This window comes from Phyllobates terribilis, unplaced genomic scaffold, assembly GCF_046119375.1.
Source record: "Phyllobates terribilis strain yellow unplaced genomic scaffold, ASM4611937v1 Scaffold_5__5_contigs__length_657084704, whole genome shotgun sequence".
NCBI classification, from domain to species: domain Eukaryota; kingdom Metazoa; phylum Chordata; class Amphibia; order Anura; family Dendrobatidae; genus Phyllobates; species Phyllobates terribilis.
The window spans coordinates 37,103,862-37,129,420 of NW_027362765.1; the positions used below are offsets into that span (position 1 = coordinate 37,103,862).

Here is a 25,559-nt window from a genome sequence, read left to right on the forward strand (position 1 = left end):
TGTATTTGTGATATTTCACCCATAATCCCCATACAGAACAATAGTTATACCCATATTCCTATGAGAAGTAGATGAAGTATGTTCCTGGGCATGTGTATTTGTGATATTTCACCCATAATCCCCATACAGAACAATAGTTATACCCATATTCCTATGAGAAGTAGATGAAATATGTTCCTGGGCATGTGTATTTGTGATATTTCACCCATAATCCCCATACATAACAATAGTTATACCCATATTCCTATCAGAAGTAGATGAAGTATGTTCCTGGGCATGTGCATTTGTGATATTTCACCCATAATCCCCATACATAACAATAGTTATACCCATATTCCTATCAGAAGTAGATGAAGTATGTTCCTGGGCATGTGTATTTGTGATATTTCACCCATAATCCCCATACAGAACAATGGTTATACCCATATTCCTATGAGAAGTAGATGAAGTATGTTCCTGGGCATGTGTATTTGTGATATTTCACCCATAATCCCCATACAGAACAATGGTTATACCCATATTCCTATGAGAAGTAGATGAAGTATGTTCCTGGGCATGTGTATTTGTGATATTTCACCCATAATCCCCATACAGAACAATAGTTATACCCATATTCCTATGAGAAGTAGATGAAATATGTTCCTGGGAATGTGTATTTGTGATATTTTAGCCATAATCCCCATACAGAACAATAATACCTATTGTTAAGAGGACGGTTGCAAACAACTTTATTAAATAATGGAAAGCAACCGAACCTGGGGTCCGCGATGCAGCCTGGTGGACTGCGGCCGAACACCTTCCGGGTGAGAAGGTAAAGCAACCAACTTAAATAACAATCCCCTCCGTGTTACAGCACACCGGAACGGGAATAGGGATTCGCACTATCCCCGTTAACTGCACGAGAGATGTGCGATAAATAATGTATCTGTAGTCCTGTTACAGCACAGGGACTACACAGCAGGCGCTAGGATGCGTGTGTGATACACGCTGGCGTATAAGTGCTCCCAGCCGGCGTGCTACCGAACTGAGGAGTATCCACGTGGCTTACAGGCGGTGCCGGGAATACGGCGTCTGCAGACTGCTCGGGGTGTATGGCGACCCCTTTGTCGGAGTCAGACTGTCAGATGAAGCTACCTGCCTCCCTCCATCTAAGGCTGCCTATCCCCTGCTAAACCACACGTGGAGCCCAAACGACCAAGCGTCCACACAACACCATCACTGCTCAATGATCAGAGCCACCGCCATGTTTGTGGGCGGCCTTTTTAAAGATTAAGCCCTGCCCACCGTCGCACTATTGGTGACGTCACCCATGACCAATCAGGCGGTGCCAGGTCACCGGATCAGCTGACTCTCAAACCACCAATCACGGTCCGCCATGTCACGGGCATGCTCAATGCAGAGAATCCTGGACTTAGGCTTTAGCAGCCCTGTTTCCCTCCGCTTCATGTTGCTAGGAACAAAGACCCAAGAGACAACCTGTACATCTCGTGCACCAGCTAGGCATTGGGACCAATGATGATGCTGAGCAGCATCTACCCTGGCTGGACCAGAATGAGACCACAGAATCCACTGATGATTCTGAACCTATTTCAGATCCAGCTAACACCTATATTCCTATGAGATGTTGATGAGATATATCACCAGGCATGTGTAACCCTGATATTCTACACATAATCCCAACTAGCTACAATCTTTTTTCCCTGGTTCTATTATTAAACTTTAATCCAGCCCTGTGGATGTTCTGATTCATTTTAGTATTTCCATTGAATTCCCTCTGATTTCTTTCTATATTACAGGTCAAGAGTTAAAAACTGCAGCTTCTTCTAATCCAGTATCAAGGCCAGAAGTCATTTCCTGGTCTGCATTTGAAAAATGTGCTGCCATCTAGTGGTCGAGTCTAGCATTGCAGCCCATCACCCCATCATTCCAATATGCAGTTTAGTACGTCCCTGTTTTCACTAAAAACTTTAGAAACTCCCCCAAAAAAAGCCATCAGCGTTTCTATATGTATAGATATATGTATGTAATGTCATTATCCTGCGCCTCAGTCTCCCCTCACTGCAGCCTCCAGCCGGGGCCGTAATGTGAGAATGGCGGCTGTGAGCGGTCTGGGATCTCCTCACTGCTGAGCCGGGTAGGGAGCGCACAGGAGCAGCCCGGGAGGGGGCGCACAGGAGCTGCCCGGGAGGGGGCGCACAGGAGCAGCCCGGGAGGGGGCGCACAGGAGCTGCCCGGGAGGGGGCGCACAGGAGCTGCCCGGGAGGGGGCGCACAGGAGCAGCCCGGGAGGGGGCGCACAGGAGCAGCCCGGGAGGGGGCGCACAGGAGCTGCCCGGGAGGGGGCGCACAGGAGCTGCCCGGGAGGGGGCGCACAGGAGCAGCCCGGGAGGGGGCGCACAGGAGCAGCCCGGGAGGGGGCGCACAGGAGCTGCCCGGGAGGGGGCGCACAGGAGCAGCCCGGGAGGGGGCGCACAGGAGCAGCCCGGGAGGGGGCGCACAGGAGCTGCCCGGGAGGGGGCGCACAGGAGCAGCCCGGGAGGGGGCGCACAGGAGCCTCCGTTGTAGACACGACCTTCCTGGTATTGGATTTGCAATTGAAGAGGCCCCGCCTCTTCCGGTGATATCACGTCCTTGCATTGTCACGTGTGCGTGACGTCAGCGGAGATTCTTTACATAGTACGGGGATTCCTGCTGTCCCGGTGTGCGGCTCTGCAGGTGCAGGTCTGTGCAGAGTCCCTTTTATTATATATCAGGATTATTCCTTCCTCTTCCTTCTGTCTCGCCGCCATACTCCGCAGCGCTGTACACACGTTTATCACACTCACTATGGTACTTATTCACACCTGAGATTCCTATTGGTGTCTGTGCACTGATTGCGTTTTCTTCTTTGCATCCAGAAACCTAGGTCCTTCCCTTCCTTACCGGCCGCTGTGATAATTCTCCCTTCTTCCTCCTTTGGCCCCACATGATAATATTCCCCTATTCACCGGAAGCGACCATAATTCCTTCTAAGTGTCCCTAAATAGTATTAATGCCCCTTGTGTGCCCCCCATATATTAATGGCCCTTGTGTGCCCCCAATATATTAATAATGGCCCTTGTGTGCCCCCATATATTAGTAATGCCCTCTGTATGCCCCCATATATCAATAAAGCCTTGTGTGCCCCCATATATTAGTAATGCCCTCTGTGTGCCCCCATATATCAATAAAGCCTTGTGTGCCCCCATATATTAGTAATGCCCTCTGTGTGCCCCCATATATTAGTAATGCCACCTGTGTGCCCCCCATATATTAGTAATGTCACCTGTGTGCCCCCCATATATTAGTAATGTCACCTGTGTGCCCCCATATATTAGTAATGCCTCCTGTGTGCCCCCCATATATTAATAAAGCCCCTTGTGTGCCCCCATATATTAGTAATGCCCTCTGTGTGCCCCCATATATTAGTAACGCCTCCTGTGTGCCCCCATCTATTAGTAACGTCACCTGCGTGCCCCCATCTATTAGTAACGTCGCCTGCGTGCGCCCATCTATTAGTAACGTCGCCTGCGTGCGCCCATCTATTAGTAACGTCGCCTGCGTGCGCCCATCTATTAGTAACGTCGCCTGCGTGTGCCCATCTATTAGTAACGTCGCCTGCGTGCGCCCATCTATTAGTAACGTCGCCTGCGTGCGCCCATCTATTAGTAACGTCGCCTGCGTGCCCCCATCTATTAGTAACGTCGCCTGCGTGCGCCCATCTATTAGTAACGTCGCCTGCGTGCGCCCATCTATTAGTAACGTCGCCTGCATGCCCTCATACATTAGTAACGTCGCCTGCGTGTTCCCATATATTAGTAACGTCGCCTGCATGCCCTCATACATTAGTAACGTCGCCTGCGTGTTCCCATATATTAGTAACGTCGCCTGCGTGCCCCCATCTATTAGTAACGTCGCCTGCGTGCCCCCATCTATTAGTAACGTCGCCTGCATGTCCTCATACATTAGTAACGTCGCCTGCGTGTTCCCATATATTAGTAACGTCAACTATGGTGCCCCCATATATTGGTGAGACCGCGCGCGTGCCCCCATATACAGGTACATCTCACAAAATTAGAATATCATCAAAAATTTTATTTATTTCAGTTCTTCAGTACAAAAAGTGAAACTCATATATTACAACCCCTGGCAAAAAATTATGGAATCACCGGGCTCGGAGGATGTTCATTCAGTTGTTTAATGTTGTTGAAAAAAAGCAGATCACAGACATGGCACAAAACTAAAGTCATTTCAAATAGCAACTTTAGGGCTTTAAGAAACACTAAAAGAAATCAAGATAAAAAATGTGGTACTCAGTAAGGGTAATTGTTTTCAGACCAAGCAGAGGGAAAAAATTATGGAATCACTCAATTCTGAGGAAAAAATTATGGAATCATGAAAAACAAACACACAAAAGAACACTCCAATACATCACTAGTATTTTGTTGCACCACCTCTGGCTTTAATAACAGCTTGCAGTCTCTGAGGCATGGACTTAATGAGTGACAAACAGTACTCTTCATCAATCTGGCTCCAACTTTCTCTGATTGTTGCTGCCAGATCAGCTTTGCAGGTTGGAGCTTTGTCATGGACCATTTTCTTCAACTTCCACCAAAGATTTTCAAATGGATTGAGATCCGGACTATTTGCAGGCCATGACATTGACCTTATGTGTCTTCTTTCAAGGAATGTTTTCACAGTTTTTGCTCTATGGCAGGACGCATTATCATCTTGAAAAATGATGTCATCGTCCCCAAACAACCTTTTAATTGATGGGATAAGAAAACTGTCCAAAATATCAATGTAAACTTTGGCATTTATTGAAGATGTAATGACAGCCATCTCCCCAGTGCCTTTACCTGACATGCAGCCCCTTATCATCAATGACTGTGGAAATTTGCATGTTCTCTTCATGCAGTCATCTTTATAAATCTCATTGGAACGGCACCAAACAAAAGTTCCAGCATCATCACCTTGCCCAATGCAGATTCGCGATTCATCACTGAATATGACTTTCATTCAGTCATCCACAGTCCACGCTTGCTTTTCCTTAACCCATTGTAACCTTGTTTTTTTCTCTTTAGGTGTTAATGATGGCTTATGTTTAGCTTTTCTGTATGTAAATCCCATTTCTTTAGGTGGTTTCTTACAGTTCGGTCACAGACATTGACTCCAGTTTCCTCCCATTTGTTCCTTTTGGAGACATATTGCTTTAAGTTTCTGGTCTTGACGCTTTGATGTCTTCCTTGGTGTACCAGTTTGTTTGCCTTTAACAACCTTCCCATGTTGTTTGTATTTGGTCCAGATTTTAGACACAGCTGACTGTGAACAACCAAAATCTTTTGCAACATTACGTGATGATTTACCTTCTTTTAAGAGTTTGATAATCCTCTTCTTTGTTTCAATTGACATCTCTTGTGTTGGAGCCATGATTCATGTCAGTCCACTTGGTGCAACAGCTCTCCAAGGTGTGATCACTCCTTTTTAGATACAGACTAATGAGCAGAACTAATTTGATGCAGGTGTTAGTTTTGGAAATGAAAATTTACAGGGTGATTCCATAATTTTTTCCTCAGGATTGAGTGATTCCATAATTTTTCCCTCTACTTGGTCTGAAAAAAAATTACCCTTACTGAGTGCCACATTTTTTTATCTTGATTTCCTTTAGTGTTTCTTAAAAGTCCTAAAGTTGCCATTTGAAATGACTTTAGCTTTGTGCCATGTCTGTGATCTGCTTTTTTTCAACAACATTAAACAACTGAATGAACATCCTCCGAGCCCGGTGATTCCAGAATTTTTGCCAGAGTCATTACAAACAAAATGATCTATTTCAAGTGTTTATTTCTATTAATGTTGATGATTATGGCTTACTGCCAATGAAAACACAAAAATCATTATCTCAGTAAATTAGAATAATTGACAAAAAACACCTTTAAAGTCTTTCTAAGCGTTTAAAAAGGTCGCTTAGTCTGTTTCAGTAGGCTCCACAATCATGGGGAAGACTGCTGGCTTGACAGCTGTCCAGAAGGCAGTCATTGACACACTCCACAAGGTCCCAGAGTTCCAATTTTCATTTGGAAATCAAGGTCCCAGAGTCTGGAGGGAGAGTGGAGAGGCCACAATCCAAGCTGCTTGAGGTCTAGTGTGAAGTTTCCACAATCAGTGATGGTTTGGGGAGCCATGTCATCTGCTGGTGTAGGTCCACAGTGTTTTATCAAGATCAAAGTCAGCACAGCCGTCTACCAGGAAATTTTAGAGCACTTCATGCTTCCCTCTGCTGACAGGCTTTTTGGAGATGAAAATTTCATTCTCCAGCAGGACTTGGCACCTATACACACTGCCAAAAGTACCGATAGCTGGTTTAAAAACAACAGTATCACTGTGCTTGATTGGCCAGCAAACTCGCCTGACCTTAACCCCATAGAGAATCTATGGGGTATTGTCAAGAGGAAGATGAGAGACACCAGACCCAACAATGCAGATGAGCTGAAGGCTGCTATCAAAGCAACCTGGGCTTCCATAACACCTCAGCAGTGCCTCAGGTTGATCGCCTCCATGCCACCCCGCATTGATGCAGTAATTGATGCAAAAGGAGCCCCGACCTAGTATTGAGTGCATTTCCTGAACATACATTTCAGTAGGCCAACATTTCGGTTTTTAAAATAATTTTTCAAGCTGTTATAAAGTATTCTAATTTACTGAGATACACACGTGGTCAAAATTGTTGGTACCCCTCGTTTAATGAAAGACCCACAATGGTCACAGAAATAACTTGAATCTGACAAACGTAATAAATTAAAAATCTATGAATATCTATCATTGCTTTTCAACCCTGCTTCCACAGAATTAAAAAAAAAAATTAAACTCATGAAATAGGCCTGGACAGAAATGATGGTACCCCTGAAAATAATGTGACAAAAGGGACATGATAAATCAAGTTGTGTCCACTAATTAGCATCACAAGTGTCTACAATCTTGTAATCAGTCAGTGGGCCTTTATATAGGGCTACAGATACTCACTGTGCTGTTTGGTGACATGGTGTGTACCACACTCAACATGGACCAGAGGAAGCAAAGGAAAGAGTTGTCTCAAGAGATTAAAAAGAAAATTATAGACAAGCATGTTAAAGGTAAAGGTTATAAGACCATCTCCAAGCAGCTTGATGTTCCTGTGACTATAGTTGCACATATTATTCAGAAATTTAAGATCCATGGGACTGTAGCCAACCTCCCTGGATGTGGCCGCAGTAGGAAAATTGATGACAAATCAAAGAGACAGATAATACGAGTGGTAACAAAAGAGCCCAGGATAACTTCTAAAGGGATTAAAGGTGAACTTCAAGCTCATGGAACATCAGTGTCAGTTTGCACCAGCCGTCGTTGTTTGATCCAAAGTGGACTTCATGGGAGACGACCAAGGAGAACACCATTGTTGAAAAAAAATCCTAAAAAAGCCAGACTGGAATTTGCCAAACTACATATTGACAAGCCACAAAGCTTCTGGGAGAATGTCCTATGGGCAGATGAGACAAAAATGGAAGTTTTTGGCAAGGCACATCAGCTCTATATTCACAGACGGAAAAATGAAGCATATCAAGAAAAGAACACTGTCCCTACTGTGAAACATGGAGGAGGCTCTGTTATGTTCTGGGGCTGCTTTGCTGCATCTGGCACAGGGTGTCTTGAATCTGTGCAGGGTCCAATGAAATCTCAAGACTATCAAGGAATTCTAGAGAGAAATGTGCTGCCCAGTGTCAGAAAGCTTGGCGTCAGTCGCAGGACATGGGTCTTGCAACATGATAATGACCCAAAACACACAGCTAAAAACACCCAAGAATGGCTAAGAGGAAAACATTGGACTATTCTGAAGTGGCTTCTATGAACCCTGACCTAAATCCTATTGAGCATCTTTGGAAAGAGCTGAAACACGCCATCTGGAGAAGGCAACCTTCAAACACGAAACAACTGGAGCAGTTTGCTCATGAGGAGTGGGCCAAAATAGCTGTCGAGAGGTGCAGAAGTCTCATTGACAGTTACAGGAATCGTTTGATTGCAGTGATTGCCTCAAAAGGTTGTTCAACCAAATATTAAGTTAAGAGTACCATCATTTCTGTCCAGGCCTATTTCATAAGTTTAATTTTTTTTAAAATTCAGTGGAAGCAGGGTTGAGAAGCAATGACTGACTTTCATTTGTTCATTTTCAAAGATTTTTAATTATTACATTTGTCAGATTCAAGTAATTTCTGTGACCATTGTGGGTTTTTCTTTCATTAAACGAGGGGTACCAACAGTTTCGACCACGTGTGTAATGACTTTTGTGTTTTCATTGGCTGTAAGCCATAATCATCAACATTAACAGAAATAAACACTTGAAATAGATCAATCTATATAATGAGTTTCACTTTTTGTATTGAAGAGCTGTAATAAATTAAATTTTTGATGATCTAATTTTGTAAGATGCACCTGTATTAGTAAGGCCGCCTTTGTGCCCCCATAGATTAGTAAGGCCGCCTTTGTGCCCCCATATATGAGTAAGACCGCCGGCGTGCCCCCATATATGAGTAAGGCCACCTGCGTGCCCCCATATATGGGTCATTCCATGTCAAGTGAACCAATGCAATTTTCCTCTAGATTTTAAGTTTGTTGGAGGTTTTGTTCTCTGGTAATAGTGTGGTAGAGAATGCAAAATGGGAAGAAAAAAATTCTATATATTTTAGTTTGTTTTTTTTTTATAAATTTTCAAAGTTTTAAGAAAAAAAAAAAGTGACTTCCTGTGTAACCTGCCTTCCGTTTCTCCTGATACCTCCTGCCAGAACCAAGATAGACAAATGGGAAAAACACAATTCCACTGAGAATTGTATAGGCTTCTACCCTATATGTTACAAGAGGATCTTTATTACTGTACCCATGCTGACTCAAATGCAAATTTTAAAAAGAATTTCCAAAAAATCAATATGATATAAAAAATTTCAAAAAATTCCCATGTGCCTCCTATGCCACATCTGTATCAAAATACAAGTTGGTATCTCAAAGGGATCATATTTCAAAAAATATCAGTACGAACAGTGTCAGATTGAAAATCTTGAATTCAGATCTGTTCAGCCTGTGGTCTGAAAGTGTAGGGTCTATATTTTCCAAATAAAAAAAAAAAAAAAAAAAAAAAAAGGTTTCATGATTTGTCTTGGTCGTAAACCAGGCAAATCATCAGATACATCTATAGGGGGGGATACAGTGAAAGGTTTTTACAATAGTAATAAACTGAGCCAAATTATACCTGGCAAGAAAGACTGTGTTTCTATTAAAGTGAATGGGAAGAAAACTCATGTCCATCAGAGGCTGGATCTTGCCAATTTTAAAGAGATCTAAGAATTGAAAGAAAATAAAAAATCAACTTCTGCCAAAATAGGATTTTTAAAATGTACTGACCTGCCACATAACAATTGTGTCCTGACTGGTGGTAGTACTGCACACTCAGTATGCGTATGTAATCCGGATTCCAGGCAGGGAGCATAGCGGAAACAAAGAGCAGGACGATGTGCTTAGCTCAGGCCAGGAGGCCTACTTAAACAGTAGGGAACTTTACACAGGGGGAGCAGGAGGCCTTAATTAAAGGGGATTAAGTTAAGGAATGGTTCCTTATTTTAGACTTAACAATATTTAAGAAAGCTATTGTCTGTACTAGAGAGGAAGCTACAGTGTCCTTAAACTGGGACTCGAGTTCTACGGAGAGCTGAAGATGCAGTGCCACAGCAAGGAGTGTGTGGCCCTCATCGAGTGGACTTTGAGAGTACTAGTGAGGAGTCGTTTCGATGTACCTCAGCCAGTGAGGTCCTCACAAATCAACTGGGAGCTGAGAGTAGCTCTGAGGGGCCATAGCGACACATCTTGACCCGTATGGTCCCCACAGGGGATGATGGATCTTCGCATAATGGTTTGCTGGACAGTTGTAGCTTGTAACAAAAGTTATGTACCTCCCTCCACATGTAACCAAAAAGTTCCTGACTGCATAATGCAGAAAAAGCATTCATAGTGTGTTGTGCTTGCTATCTGATGTATACACTTCTCATCAAGTTCTTGTTAAGCAATGAAAAATGTATTCTTAGTATTTGGTCTCCCTCATTGATCTTTATACCATCTGGTCTGGATCTGCCAAGTACAACAACAGCACAACAGCATGCGGTCTGCAGAGTTGGGAGATACGATTCCGCCTATTATATATATATATATATATATATATATATATATATATATATATGTGTGTGTGTGTGTATGTATATATATTTTCCTTTTGAGGTTGGCAGGCCTAATTAAACCTGTTGCTGTGGGACCTGTGATTTCTATCTACGCCACTGTGTATAGGATAATAGAGTATAATAAAGTTGCTATGGACATGACTGAAAGGGAACCTGTCACGTCCTAGTTGCTATGTACAATGCCCCCATAGCGTTGTTAGTGATGTAGTGTGCATCACTAACAAGCTCTTTTCATGAAAATCAATGGTAGTATAATGATGTTGTAACGTTTTATATACTTTGTCTTACCTGCTTATATTCAGTCATAGGGGTTTGATTCTTAGATTCAATCATGGGCGGTCGTTGCGTTCAGTTAGCGCTGGCGCCGCCCATGACATTTGAATACTGATCCTGGCAAGCGCGATGTTTTAGATGTGCATTTGCACACGGCGGGCCGCTTGTCCGGCGCTTGTGCACTGAGGCTGTGTGATTACCAGCTTCAGTTCACATGCTCTGTGACCCTCAAACCTAGCGCTTGCCAGGAGCAATATTCAAATGTCATGGGCGGCACCAGCGCTAACTGAACTCGGCGACCGCCCATGGCTGAATCTGAGAATCACTCCCCTATGACAGAATACGAGCAGGTAAGACAAAGTACACTGCTCAAAAAAATGAAGGGAACACTTAAACAACAGAATATAACTCAAAGTAAATCAAACTTCTGTGAAATCAAACTGTCCACTTAGGAAGCAACATTGATTGACAATCAATTTCACATGCTGTTGTGCAAACGGAATAGACAATAGATGAAAATTATTGGCAATTATCAAGACACCCTCAATAAAGGAGTGGTTTTGCAGGTGGGGACCACAGACTACATCTCAGTACCAATGCTTTCTGGCTGATGTTTTGGTCACTTTTGAATGTTGGTTGTACTTTCACACTCGTGTTAGCATGAGACGGACTCTACAACCCACAGAAGTTGCTCAGGTAGTGCAGCTCATCCAGGATAGCACATCAATGCGAGCTGTGGCAAGAAGGTTTGCTGTGTCTGTCAGCGTAGTGTCCAGAGGCTGGAGGCGCTACCAGGAGACAGGCCAGTACACCAGGAGACGTGGAGGGGGCCGTAGGAGGGCAACAACTCAGCAGCAGGACCGCTACCTCCGCCTTTGTGCAAGGAGGAGCAGGAGGAGCACTTCCAGAGCCCTGCAAAATGACCTCCAACAGGCCACAAATGTGCATGTGTCTGCACAAACGGTTAGAAACCGACTCCATGAAGGTGGTATGAGGACCCGACGTCCACAGATGGGGGTTGTGCTCACAGTTCAACACCGTGCAGGACGCTTGGCATTTGCCACAGAACACCAGGATTGGCAAAGTTGCCACTGGCGCCTTGTGCTCTTCACAGATGAAAGCAGGTTCACACTGAGCACATGTGACAGTTGTGACAAGAGTCTGGAGACTCCGTGCAGAGCTGCCTGCAACATCCTTCAGCATGACCGGTTTGGCAGTGGGTCAGTAATGGTGTGCGGTGGCATTTCTTTGGAGGGCCGCACAGCCCTCCATGTGCTCGCCAGAGGTAGTCTGACTGCCATTAGGTACCTAGATGAGATCCTCAGACCCCTTGTGAGACCATATGCTGGTGCAGTTGGTCCTGGGTCCCTCCTAATGCTGGACAATGCCAGACCTCATGTGGCAGGAGTGTGTCAGCAGTTCCTGCAAGATGAAGGCATTGAAGCTATGGACTGGCCCGCCCGTTCCCCAGACCTGAATCCAATTGAGCACATCTTGTTGCACCACAAACTGTCCAGGAGTTGGCGGATGCTTTAGTCCAGGTCTAGGATGAGATCCTACAGGAGACCATCCGCAACCTCATCAGGAGCATGCCCAGGCGTTGTAGGGAGGTCATACAGGCACGTGGAGGCCACACACAATACTGAGCCTCATTTTGACTTGTTTTAAGGACATTACATCAAAGTTGGATCAGCCTGTAGTGTGTTTTTCCACTTTAATTTTGGGGATGACCCCAAATCCAGGCCTCCATTGGTTAATAAATTTGATTTCCATTGATGATTTTTGTGTGATTTTGTTGTCAGCACATTCAACTTTGCACAGAACAAAGTATTCAATGAGAATATTTACCGTATTTTTCGGACCATAAGACGCACTTTTTTCCTCCAAAATTTTGGAGGAAAATGGGGGGTGCGTCTTATAGTCCGAATCTTGTATATGGGTGTATATTTAGACTGTGTTCCAAATTATTATGCAAATAATATTTTCTCAGATTTTCCCAAATTACCTATATGAATTGCAGTCATTGTAATTTTCCAGTCAAATAACTATTAGAGTACAATTGAAAGGTTTTTGTACAAACTGCCTATGATAACAGTATATTTTTTAAAAAATAAAACACTCAAACTGCACTCCAAAATGCATGTTCCAAATTATTATGCACAGCAGAGTTTTCAACCTTTTCATTTTAATAAAGAACAAAAAAATGGTCATTTTTGAAATTATAAGCATTAGCAGGTTATTACAAACTGAAATCAAACAGTTTTCAACTCAAAACTTTATTCTAGGTGATGTAACATTTGCACATAGGACCCCTTGTTCGAAAGGAGCTTCTGAACTCTCTCATTCATTGAATTTGTGAGGTTTTGGATGGTTTCTGCTTCAATTGTTTTGCATGAGGACAGAATACCCTCCCAGAGCTGTTGCTTAGATGTGAACTGCCTCCCGCCATCATAGACACTCCTTTTGATGATGCTCCAGAGGTTCTCAATGGGGTTGAGGTCAGGGGAGCATGGGGGCCACACCATAAGTTTGTCCCCTTTTATGCCCACAGCAGCCAGAGATGCAGATGTGTTATGTGCAGCATGAGACGGGGCATTATCATGCATGAAATGATCTCGATGGTCCAGATGGATGGATGGAGTGGAGGATGGCTGGTTGATGGACACCCCATGCAAACACGGCTACGGCGCCAACAAGGAGGAGGTGGAGTAATGTTTTGGGCTGGAATCATGGGGAGAGAGATTGTCGGCCCTTTTAGGATCCCTGAAGGGGTAAAGATGAACTCCATAATGTATGTTGAGTTTCTCAAACAGCACTTCCTGCCATGGTTCAAGAAGAAGAACCATGCATTCCGCAGCAAGATCATTTTCATGCATGATAATGCACCGTTTCATGCTGCACATAACACATCTGCATCTCTGGCTGCTGTGGGCATAAAAGGGGACAAACTTATGGTGTGGCCCCCATGCTCCCCTGACCTCAACCCCATTGAGAACCTCTGGAGCATAATCAAAAGGAGTGTCTATGATGGCGGGAGGCAGTTCACATCTAAGCAACAGCTCTGGGAGGGTATTCTGTCCTCATGCAAAACAATTGAAGCAGAAACCATCCAAAACCTGACAAATTCAATGGACGAGAGAGTTCAGAAGCTCCTTTCGAACAAGCGGTCCTATGTGCAAATGTTACATCACCTAGAATAAAGTTTTGAGTTGAAAACTGTTTGATTTCAGTTTGTAATAACCTGCTAATGCTTATAATTTCAAAAATGACCATTTTTTTGTTCTTTATTAAAATGAAAAGGTTGAAAACTGCTGTGCATAATAATTTGGAACATGCATTTTGAGTGCAGTTTGAGTGTTTTATTTATTTTTTTTTAAATATACTGTTATCATAGGCAGTTTGTACAAAGACCTTTCAATTGTGCTCTAATAGTTATTTGACTGGAAAATTACAATGACTGCAATTCATATAGGTAATTTGGGAAAATCTGAGAAAATATTATTTGCATAATTTGGAACACAGTGTATGTGGGGTGTGGGGGGAGCGATATCGGTGGAGGAGCGGGGCACAGGAGGCAGCAGCTACCTGCTGCAGCCTACACTGTCCCTGCTGCTAAAGAAAATTAATATTCACTGCTCCCCACACCCATGATGCGTGGGGAGCACTGAATATTCATGCTCCTTAATAGCCGTATACAGTGTAGCCGCGCTGCGGCTGCTGCCTGCTATCTCCTGTGCCTGCTGTTAAAGGGCATGAATATTCAACCTCTCTCCACGCCTATGGGCGTGGTGAGGGGGTGAATATTCATGCCCTTTAATGAGCGGGCACAGGAGATAGCCGGCAGCAGCCGCAGCGCGGCTCCGCTGTGTGCCAGCTATGAAGGAGAGTGAAGTCACTGCTCCCCTGCACACAGACCCGGCGTGGGGAGCAGTGACTTTCGGCAGCTGATTTCTCCACGTGAGCCGCGCATGGCAGTGACGTCATGCGCGGCTCACATGGGGAGATCAGTGCAGGCAGGCTGGAGGAGAGAAGAGAGGGGAGTATGAGTGTTTATTTTTTTTAATGTGCAGCCTGATGGGGATTAGGGGGACCATGCATACCAGGACAGGGATTAGGGGTGCCATGCATACCAGGATAGGGGTTAGGGGTGCCTGCATACCAGGACAGGGATGAGGGGTGCCATGCATACCAGGACAGGGATGAGGGGTGCCATGCATACCAGGACAGGGATTAGGGATGCCATGCATACCGGGACAGGGATTAGGGGTGCCAAGCATACCAGGACAGGGATTAGGGGTGCCAAGCATACCAGGACAGGGATGAGGGGTGCCAAGCATACCAGGACAGGGATGAGGGGTGCCATGCATACCAGGACAGGGATGAGGGGTGCCATGCATACCAGGACAGGAATGAGGGGTGCCATGCATACCAGGACAGGGATGAGGGGTGCCATGCATACCAGGATTGGGGATGAGGGGTGCCATGCATACTAGGATAGGTATGAGGGGTGCCATGCATACCAGGATAGTGATGGGGATCACATATAAAAGGAAGGGGGGCGGCATATATATCAGGATGGGGGATATTATCAGAATTTGGGGACATTACCCCTATACTAGTGTCAGCAGAAGACCCCCTCCCCCTTAAAAGTGCATCATGACCACATTTTTTGCTTAAATTTTTTTTATTTTCCTCCTCTAAAACCTAGGTGCGTCTTATGGTCCGGTGCGTCTTATAGTCCGAAAAATACGGTAATTCATTCAGATCTAGGATGTGTTATTTCAGTGTTCCCTTTATTTTTTTGAGCAGTGTGTATAAAACGTTAGTACATCATTATACTACCACTGACTTTCATGAAAACAGCTTGTTAGTGATGCTCATTGCATCACTAACAACGCTATGGGGGCAGTGTGCATAGCAACTAGGACATGGCATGTTTGCTTTAATTCATATTGTGCCGGGAGATTGTTTTCCCTTCAGTGACGGATTTTTCTTGTTGCTAAAACTACACATGGGATAAGTGTTGGCTGAAGGTCATTTGACAGCTATTTCTAACGATTTCCCCATACACACAAATATTCAAGCTTTTACGTGGTCTGTATGAGAGTCACCTCCAGACTCCCCTAGCGGAAGATCATCTACAGTACTAACAAACGGATTAGCCTCTGAAATTCTGGATGCCAGATCCTTCTCTGCCCTGACATCATTATCGGGAGGCCCCAAAATACTTTATATAGTTGCCAAAGCCCCGTGAAATCAGTGCTTTCATGCAACTTTAGTTTATTGTGTATGAGGGTGTTAAAAGGTAACTTATTGGATGCTGCCTCTGACTTTCGTACATTGCAGGCTCAGACACCATTATTAGGCATGTAAGTATCGTAGTAACAAGGTAGCCCCAAACTATCCAGTACTTGGGGGAGGAGGGGCATTGAGCCGGACTCTGTCAAACCTTCTTAGATGCCATGTTTGCTTTTGACAGCATCAAGTGGCTAGACTGCCAGGGTTTATGTTGTAGCCGCACCTGTGCCATCCCTGTGGTGTACATCTATGTTCTGGTGCCCAAAAGAGTTCATATGTTTAACGTGTTAAAAAATGGCAAGATGTGTCTTATGCTTTTTGCAAGTTTTTTTTCTGTTTAAAAGAATTGTTGGTGCCAATTTTCTTTTGAAACATTATAATAGCTGCTTTTTTCTGGTGTTTTTTTTTGTAATATAGGAAAGCCTATGGCCGGAAATAAACCTCATAAAACACTGTACATGGAGACTTTGGTATCAAATCATTTTTGTCTGCTTTGTTTGTGGAAACAAAAAAGCTTTATAAAAGCCTCAAACTTCTGTGTGTGAATCAGACATGAGATCTAACGTCATAGATTACAGTGCGGGGAAGACGGGAAACATTCATACAGACGGCCGGTGGTGATGTAGTCAGTGACAAACTCCGGCCAAATGTGTTTCTAGAGCCGTTTTAAAAGATGACGATGTCGTCCTCATTGTGAAGTAGTTATTTTTCATGTCACATGTAATGAATATCTTCTGCAGTATTGTTATGCCGATTCTAGTGTCGGTAAATGAGGCGAAAATTAGTGTTATGGACGATGAGTCTATAAGAAACGTATTAAACTGCAGACTCCGAGGAAGAAACTGCTTGTTGTCTGAGGCCTAAAATATATAGGATTTATTAGTAGATGTAAAGAAGAAATCTAAATAATGTAAAATAATAAATCTCTTCATACGTTTCCCTTATTAGCCCCATTAATTGTATTATTACTCAGGATTTTTATGATGTTACATCGGCTCATCTTCTCATTCAGGTCTCTGCAATCTCGGACCCTCTCAGTGAAGATTCTCTATATAAGATAATTCCCTGATTCATCCATCAAGGATGGTTATGGACAGAGACAACATGGTGGAGAGGATATTAGACCTCACCCTAGAGATCATTTTCCGACTTACTGGAGAGGTGAGAGATTCTAATGACGTCATATTACATCATTCTTATCTATGGGAATAACAGATGGACAGAACTGGAGAGGTGAGGACTCTGGAAATGTCTGTAGTGAGATTTATTAATGTGTTTCTCCATAACCAGGATTACACAGTAGTGAAGAAGACCTCTAGTGAGCGCTGTCAGGCCCCTGTGTCTGAGGGATGGGCAAGACGCCTGAGCCCAATCACGGGGCCTCCACCTCACTCCCTGATACATGAGGACATCAATGACCAAATGATTCTAGAACTCATCTATAAGATGATTGAGCTGCTGACTGGAGAGGTGACACTGCTGGGAATGCTGGGTCATTATACAGTGACGCTGTGAAGGGATCGGGGAAATGACAGTATCATTGTATGTGTCAGGTTCCTATAAGGTGTCAGGATGTCGCAGTTTATTTCTCCATGGAGGAGTGGGAGTATTTAGAAGGCCATAAAGATCTATACAAGGACGTCATGATGGAGGTTCCCCAGCCCCTCACATCACCAGGTAACAGACAGGACTAAATACAGACTACCTATAATTATATGTATTGTAAGGTGGCTAATGGTCGCATAGTTGATGGGAGGTATGTATCACAGAGATGGCTGTCCTCTATGATGTAACCTGGTGCGTTTCTCTAGTGCACGTAAGCACTGAGAGGACTGATTGGTGCACATGGCACAAGGTTATGGGTAGCTTGGAGAGATGGGCGGGTCCATCTACCCACATACCTCACCTCTGGGTGTGGTTAAACTATAAAATGGAGGCTGTTTGGCACATGTTCTGTGTTTGGAGGGAGAAGTCGTCCTGTGTGTTATCTCCGGACTGAGCCAGTGAGCTGAACGCTACCCAGCCTGTGTGCCCACAGGACTGGCTAAGCAGAGACTTGCTTAAAGGATACTTTACTTTGTTTTGCCTGAACTAAAGGCTGTTAGTATTCCTTTTTGCTTTTGCTGGGTTTGAGGTAATAAACCGACATGGAGATTTAAAGGAATATGCCTCCTGTTTGCCTCACGTTGTACCCAAGTGAGTAAAATCCCTACAGTATATAAAGAATGAATTCAATCCCTGTATGTGTTTCCTTCAGATCTATCCAGTAAGAGGACAACACCAGAGAGATGTCCGCGTCCTCTTCTACCACAGGACTGTAAACAAGAAAATCCCGATATTCCTCAGGATCATCAGGTAGATGGAGAGAAGGTGTCATGAGATCTCCTATATGATGTGTAGACGGCTGTGAAGGTCTTGTGTTCAGTCTTGTTTTATCCACCAGTATTATATGTTTTATACTTGTGTAATGAGGACGGTGGAGATGGCAGGATTAGAGCTGATCATAGATGAGACTTCTCCATCTGTGTGTGACTTTTACAATATTTATTTCAGGGTGAAGATCTGACCCATATTAATATTATAGAGACATATATGAGCGGTGATGGGTGGTGTAAAGAGGAGGTTCCTACATATGATTACCCAGGTGAGTAATAACTACTAAATACAGAGAAGTCACTGATTCTTCTCAATCACCAGCTGTGGCTTCTTTATTGGTGGTGTAGTCTGGCCGTATCACAATCGTATGATCACCATTTTGCCTCTAGACCACAAAATTCTCCTCCACCCAAAACTGTTCAACATACTTTGGGCATTGAAAGACGTTTTCTATATAACTTATAAACAAAAACAAATAACACAGCAAAAGCAATAAATGGAATCAGTTTTAAAAAAAATTCCAAAATTCAAATAGAAAATAGCCAAAAGTCAATGGTAGTTACCAGCCAAGATGTTCAAGTAAAATGCACAACAGGATGCAGCAAGACCCCTTTTGTAAGAAGGAAGTAACACAGGTGCAGAATGCTGATGAACAACCACTCTCAACCTCTTACTCCATGGAGGGGGTGATTGCTTAGCACTAAAACTGCACAGAGATGAAACTTGCAATAGGGCGCAATTCACACTCATGTAGCGCCGTGCCTAGCCAGCAACCTATTACACGCCCCTACTATTCGAGTAGGCTGGATGCTCGGCACCCTATCAGTGCATAACATAGGTGAAAGCCCCTAATTTACAAGGTCACCATTGATGGGTCTCGGGTCACCCTGTAAGATGCAAAAAGTGCATAAAAATATAATGAGGTATTAGTTAATATTTTGGCCAAAATAAGTAAGCTCGCACAACGCCAAGGGTCCTCAATTTTTTTTTTGCGAGTCCCTACTCTATAATTAAAGACAAACGGCACAGCCAAAGCAATAAACGTTATGTATTTTCCTTGAACATCTTGGCTGATAACTACCATTGACTTTTGGCTATTTTCTATATAACTTACAACCTGAAGGATTCATCTACCCCCTTGGATTAGAAGACTCTGACTGTTACCTGCTCAGATGTGTAATTTACAAAGCCAACTGACAGCGTACATAGAATGTGCTGATAAGTTAGAAAATCACTTGAAATCAATACTATGATGGGCCTCTAAGAGAAAGCGGAGGGTAATGATGCTGTTGGCTTCCTACAACCCTGATATCTTATTTCATGAATCTACCTTCTCTGCCTTCTGTGCTGCTGAATGTGCTCATATGGTCCATACAAGACCAGGTCCAGTCTTTCTGGCCAAAGTTTGCTTTTATGATCCACAACATTAAATGTGCAGTGAGAGCCACGTGTGAATTTCTGTACAATAACAGAGTTTCCCTTTATCCTAAATTTTTTTTTTAAAACTTTAGTTTTTATTGAGGTAGATAAAGTTTAACAATCAATCAACATAAACATTTGGTTAGAGTGTGTGAATAAACATTGTAAGGTAGCGCTAATGATCATGTTGAGGGGCACTCACTTCACCGGGTCAATTAAAGCACACATGCAACACTTTCCGGTAATCTACAGTCCAGCAGTTTATTAAACATAATAAACTGCCTATAACATAGTCCATCTCAGTGGCTCGCAGGCATGTTACACATGTAATATCCTAGAGCCTTTTCAGTGGCAGATATGCCCACTTGGCTCCAGATACAGCCTTCAGCAAGGTAACAACATCACTGTCCATATGAAGCACCTTTTTTACCTTTGTCGGGTCTAGCGGCTTCTATCAGCTCTGTTCTGCCACAGCTGTGGTTTAAGGCTCCCCAGACGTGGTCTTCAGGCCACGTGCCTTCCAGGACCAACTGTGTCCCAGACTCAGGGATCAGGCCTCTTGCCTTCCAAGGCTACTGGTGCCCCAGACACAGGGATCAGGCCTCTTGCCTTCCAAGGCTACTGGTGTCCCAGACACAGGGACCAGGCTTCTCTACTGTTTCAAAAACCACCAGGGTTTATATATCCTTCTGTGCGCACAGGACCTGTGATGATGTCGCAGTCATGTGATCAGTCACCTGAAGGGGAGGTATGTGGTCAGCCAGAACACCCCCCCTGGACATTTTAGTAATGCAGCAAGCCGCTGCATTACAACACGAATAGTATAAAAACAAAAAACGAGGAATCCAATAGGCTCCATGCAGATTACAATTTACTACTATACAGGCGACCTATCCATTCCCCCAAACAGACCTCCCAGGAAACCTGTGCAAAATTATGCATACCATCAAACCCATTAATAATGCACATGTTATGTAAAGAAGAACAGACTGAGGACAAAATACTTTTGCATGACAAGGGAAAGTGAAAGTCTTAAATATTATGTTGTGTCCAAATAGTATAAAAATGTCAATTTTAGCATCCTATATAGCAGTCATGTATTCCATTCGTCTAATATCAAAAACTCTACCCAGAAGATCCTGATAGGAGGGAGGACTATTCTGTTTCCAATGAAGTGCACCTGGCCACCGTTAACAAGTGCAATAAAAGTTTAGCAGAGTTCTTACCCATCCCCTTAGGGGTTATTCTTAGTAGGTGAATGAATGGATCCAATGGAATTTCAATAAAGTAAACCCTTTGTAGAAGAGATTTAATAGAGTCCCAAAACTTTGCGATCTTAGGGCAGGACCAGAAGATGTGAAACTAGGAGCCACAGTGCCAGCACACATACAGAAACTGGGGATACAATTTATATAAGAGTTCCGGAGTATGATACCAGAACTTCAAGATTTTGTTTATGTTCTCCTTATACAAAGTGCAAATGGAAGTTTTAGCTGCCTTGTTCCAGATAGTCTGCAAACACCGGGGCGAAAGTTCCCTTTCCAGAAGTGTACTTCACCATATAGGAATGTTTAGTTGGGGGATCTGATTCAAAATCAGTCGGTTCAGAGACCTTCATCAAGCCATAGAGAGATAATGCCAAGATTTTAGCTGGATAAATTGAAATAATTCACGGTTGGTTATTGAGAATTTAGCTTTGATATAGTCAAATGAAAAGATTTCCAATGAATCTCTATCTACTATGTCTGCACATCTAAATAGGCCTGCCAAGATCCACGGATGCACCATCGCAAGATCCAGACTATTGGGTATTAACAGTTGATACATGAAAGAAATCATTGGAGAATTGGGAGAAAAAAGACCAAACCGTCTCCTGCAGGATAGCCAAATTTCTCTAGTAAACTATATGGGCCCTATGAGAGGAGTTCCTATCTTGGTTGGGTGAGCTGTCCATCCAAAGAAGGGCGTTTGGGTGAAATGGAGCCAGCCGCAACTTCTCAATCTCTGTCCATTTGTTATAGGCCCATAGCGAAGCCCAAGATGGGATCCTTCTTAAATGAGCAGCCCAATAGTATTTAATGATGTCTGGGCCTGACAGTCTGTCATGATGCCTATGTGTAGTAAGAATTTGTTTAGATATTCTATGGCATTTAGCATTCCAAATAAATTTCATTACACTGGCCTGTAGCGATTTAAGCTCCCCCATAGGAACTTTTACCGGGAGAGTCTCAAAATAGTACATTAGCTTAGGAAGAAGAGACATTTTTTTTTTGCTGCTCTTTGACCAATCAACAAAATTGGTGATTTTTTCCACTTAATCAAAAAGCTTTTCAGCTCTCTAAATAAAAGGGGGAAATTGCAAGAATATAAGCTTTATAAGAAGCAGATATATTCACCCCTAATATTTAATTGCATCCGCCTTCCAGCGAGATTTGTAGTTTAATTTGAGATGATCAACTATGTTTGTAGGAATATTTAAGGGCATTGCTTCTGTTTTGAAGGCATTGATCTTATAGCCTGACAGATGACCATACTCATTCAATGTTGTCATAAGGTTAGGTAAGGTAGTGTGGGGATTAGTGAGTGTTAATAAAACATCGTCTGTGAATAATGAGATTTTGAAGATCCTGTCTTTAACTTGCACCCGTGATATATTGGGATTATTGCGGACAGCTGCAGCCAATGGGTCAATGCATAATGCAGACAAGAGGGGCGATAAGCGACACCCCTGTCTTGTTCCATTGGATATTTTAAAACTTGCTGGTGTGCAGAGCGGCAGTTTGATAGACGCCGAGGGAGACTTATAAAGTGCAATGAAGAATAAGCCAGATATTCCAAATGCACCCACCGGCACTAACATAAAAGACCAATTAAGGCTGTCAAAGGTCTTCTTTGCATCCAGGCTTAAAGGTGCCTATATTTTGTTCCTTTTTGTCACATCTATCAAATCCACCATCCTCCTGGTGTTGTCACCCCCTTGACGAAAGGGGAAAATCCCTACCTGGTCCTTAATTATTGGCCTCCACAGTTAATACAGAAGTCTATCGGCTAGCAGATGAGTGAAAATTTTCAAGCCCACATTAAGAAGGGCAATAGACCTGTAATTAGTGCAGTCTAGTGGGTCTCTGCCAGACTTAGGGATGAATATTAGGTAAGAATGAGAAAGGGTGTCAGGGATAGATGACCCTAGGTGACATCTGATGAAGACCCATAGGAGAGGAAACGCGTTGTGATTTTAAGCATGGTTCAACAGTGTATGTGCTTTTTAAATCACAGTCAATGAATCCATTATGGCTACATGGACTTTGTGAACTCCATATCGCCAACGGAAGTGCTATCTCAAGTATCCTTTTCTCATTTTAGACATATGAGGAACTAACTTCTCCATAAAAGATTTATAATACAAACATGTCAGATCGTCCGGCCCTGTTGATTATAATGTCCAAAATTAGTTATTGGTTTATTCAAGGATTTCACTGCCTCTGGGGAGAGACCTGGTAGTTTAAGACTAGACAGATAACTATTCAATAAGTGGTCTCGTCTTATCTGATTCGACGGGAGTGTCTCCTGGAGATTATATACTTTTTTTTTTATAGAAGTTTGAAAAAATATTTTCAATATATTAGAAGGGTTATATTGAATTACACCCTCTTCATCTCCAAGGGCCTGAGAAGCCGAGGCCACTGAATGATCCTTCAGTTGATGTGCTAAGAGCGTATGAGCTCTATTACCCTTCTCATAATATTTTTGTTTAGCCTATAGAAGCAACTTTGAGACTTTACGCATAGATAGGTCTTTCAACTTATCTCTAGTAGCAATCAGTTTCCTCAGGACTCTCCTAGATGGGGCAACCACCAGTTTATATTCCAAGCGTTTAAGTTGAGAGGATAGTTTGGAATGTAAATAGTTAGCATTTTTTTTATTCTAGTCCCTTCCCTAATATATTGACCCCTCATCACCACCTTGTGAGCTTCCCACAAAATAGAGGGGGAGGACACTGACACCTTATTGTGTAGGAAAAAGCCAATCAAGTGATCAGTTAAGGACTTCCTTAAATTAGGATCCTTAATCAGAAATTCATTTAATCTCCAGTGACAAGTCCACAATAAGGGGTGTCTTGATTTCAGATCTATCAAAATTGAAGCATGGTTTGACCAGGAAATAGGGACCATCTCTGCTTTCTCAAGCATCCTAAGGATTGTAATATTACCAAAAAAGAAATGTAGTCTTGTGTGAGAGTGCCATGGGGAGGGAAGCAAAAGGAATATGACTATTCCTTGGGATGATCTATCTGCCAAAGATCAAAAAGACTTGGATCTGATTAATTTCCTAAACTTCTTCGCCATTCTGGACAGGTTTACAGAGGAAGGATTACCTCTAACCGAGTGTCTGTCAGAAACTTCAGAGAAGGAGATGGTAAAGTTACCACCCACCACTAAGGGCGCTCGAGTTATGTTCCCGAGGAGGGCAAATACCCTGCTCGGGAAATGAACTTGTCCCGTGTTTGGCGCATAAAATAACGGGTTTACCTCCCAAAAGAGCTTTTAGTATGACATATCTGCCATCCGGAACGAAATGAGATTTAGTCACCTGCAATGGGCAAATTGTTGAAATTAAAATTGCCACACCCCTCCTTTTATTATTGTAGGCAGAGTATGCAGAAGGGAACTGACTAGCTGTAAAGTGGAAAGTTCCAGGTTTATCATAGTGGGTCTCCTGCAGAAAGACTATTTCTGCTCTTTGGTTCTTCAACTCTTGTAGAGTAATTCTTCTCTCTTTTGGGGAGTTAAAACATTTTACATTAAGAGATGGTAAACATGTCATGTTTTAAACCTAGTGTATGAAAAAAGTATAGTATAATATTATTACTCACTTGTTTGGAACAAGCCATTTCCGTCTCCTCAGGAGCCCCCTGGTAGGGCAAGGCTCTTTGCTCAACAGTGGGAACCACGATCTTCAAAAGAAGGGGCTGGGCTTGTGCAAGTGGGAGGAAGAGACACAAGAGAATAGTGAGATAACCCAGGTAAATTCATGGCTGGGGGTTACTCCTGTGGCAATAAATGATCCCACTGGATAACTTAATAAAAAGTAGGCTACCTAAATAGCCCTATCAGTAATAAAAAGCTATATGAATGGTATCCTCTGTTTATCTAATATGCGGGAGGAGCCCTGAAAACTAACCAGAGAGGAACAACTACAACTAATCAAGAGTCTTGCCGCTAAGCGCTAAAAGCAGAGTAACTGAAGATATCCTGCACACCAAATTACGGCAAATGTTATAGCATTTATAAATTGAAATGATACCGGCCGGTACACATTAAAGAATTCTTATTCCCAAGCAGGGAGGCTTTAGAGTCCCGCTTTAGACTGGATAGTCAACATGGTCTGGGGGTGGTGGGGCCACAGAGCCTGCTCGATCCTCTCAAGCTCCCCGCATCTTCCACTCCCAACGAGCTCGAAATTGAGGGAGAGGGGGGCCTCTGAGGGTTGAGGAGCATTCTTCCAATCCAGAATCTTGGGTAGTGGTTGGTTCAGAGCTTCACAGAAAGCGGGAAGTTCCCCACGGATCTTAGTGTCGTCAATGTCCCATCTCGACAGACAATCAAGGCAAATGGGAAGCCCCATCTATATGGAAACCTCTCGTCCATCAAGATTTTTTAGTAGCGGCCTAAAGTGTCTCCTCATCTGAACTGTTAAACGATAGATCCGGGAACAGCTGGAGTTCAGAGCCCGTATAGCTTATGTTTTTCTGGGCCTTGGCCTTTATCATTATTCTTTCCTGAGTGGGCTCAGGGAAGACACCACAACAGTTCCCCTCAGACCCTGAGGAATCCCCTGACGCGGCGCATTGCACCCAGGAACTCCCCTCCCTTCTGATGTGTGTGGCTGAAGGGAGCCAGAATCTGGGCTCCATGAGATGATC

The 25,559-nt window shown here is 43.4% G+C and overlaps 1 protein-coding gene across 2 annotated transcripts in view; it reads left to right on the forward strand.

Moving 5' to 3' along the window:
• The first annotated feature begins 2,587 nt into the window (after positions 1-2,587).
• Positions 2,588-25,559, forward strand: part of LOC141270644 (uncharacterized) — a 28,870-nt gene continuing 5,898 nt past the window's right edge. Inside the window, exons 1-6 of one of the 2 annotated variants that reach the window (XM_073680728.1) lie at positions 2,588-2,720; positions 16,854-17,002; positions 17,132-17,311; positions 17,395-17,518; positions 18,099-18,196; positions 18,395-18,485. In XM_073680728.1, coding sequence (XP_073536829.1) covers positions 16,925-17,002; positions 17,132-17,311; positions 17,395-17,518; positions 18,099-18,196; positions 18,395-18,485 — 571 coding nt within the window. In that variant the 5' untranslated portion in view covers positions 2,588-2,720; positions 16,854-16,924. Of the gene's footprint in view, positions 2,721-16,853; positions 17,075-17,131; positions 17,312-17,394; positions 17,519-18,098; positions 18,197-18,394; positions 18,486-25,559 lie in introns of those variants that run through there. The other variant, XM_073680729.1, reaches the window with a different exon arrangement.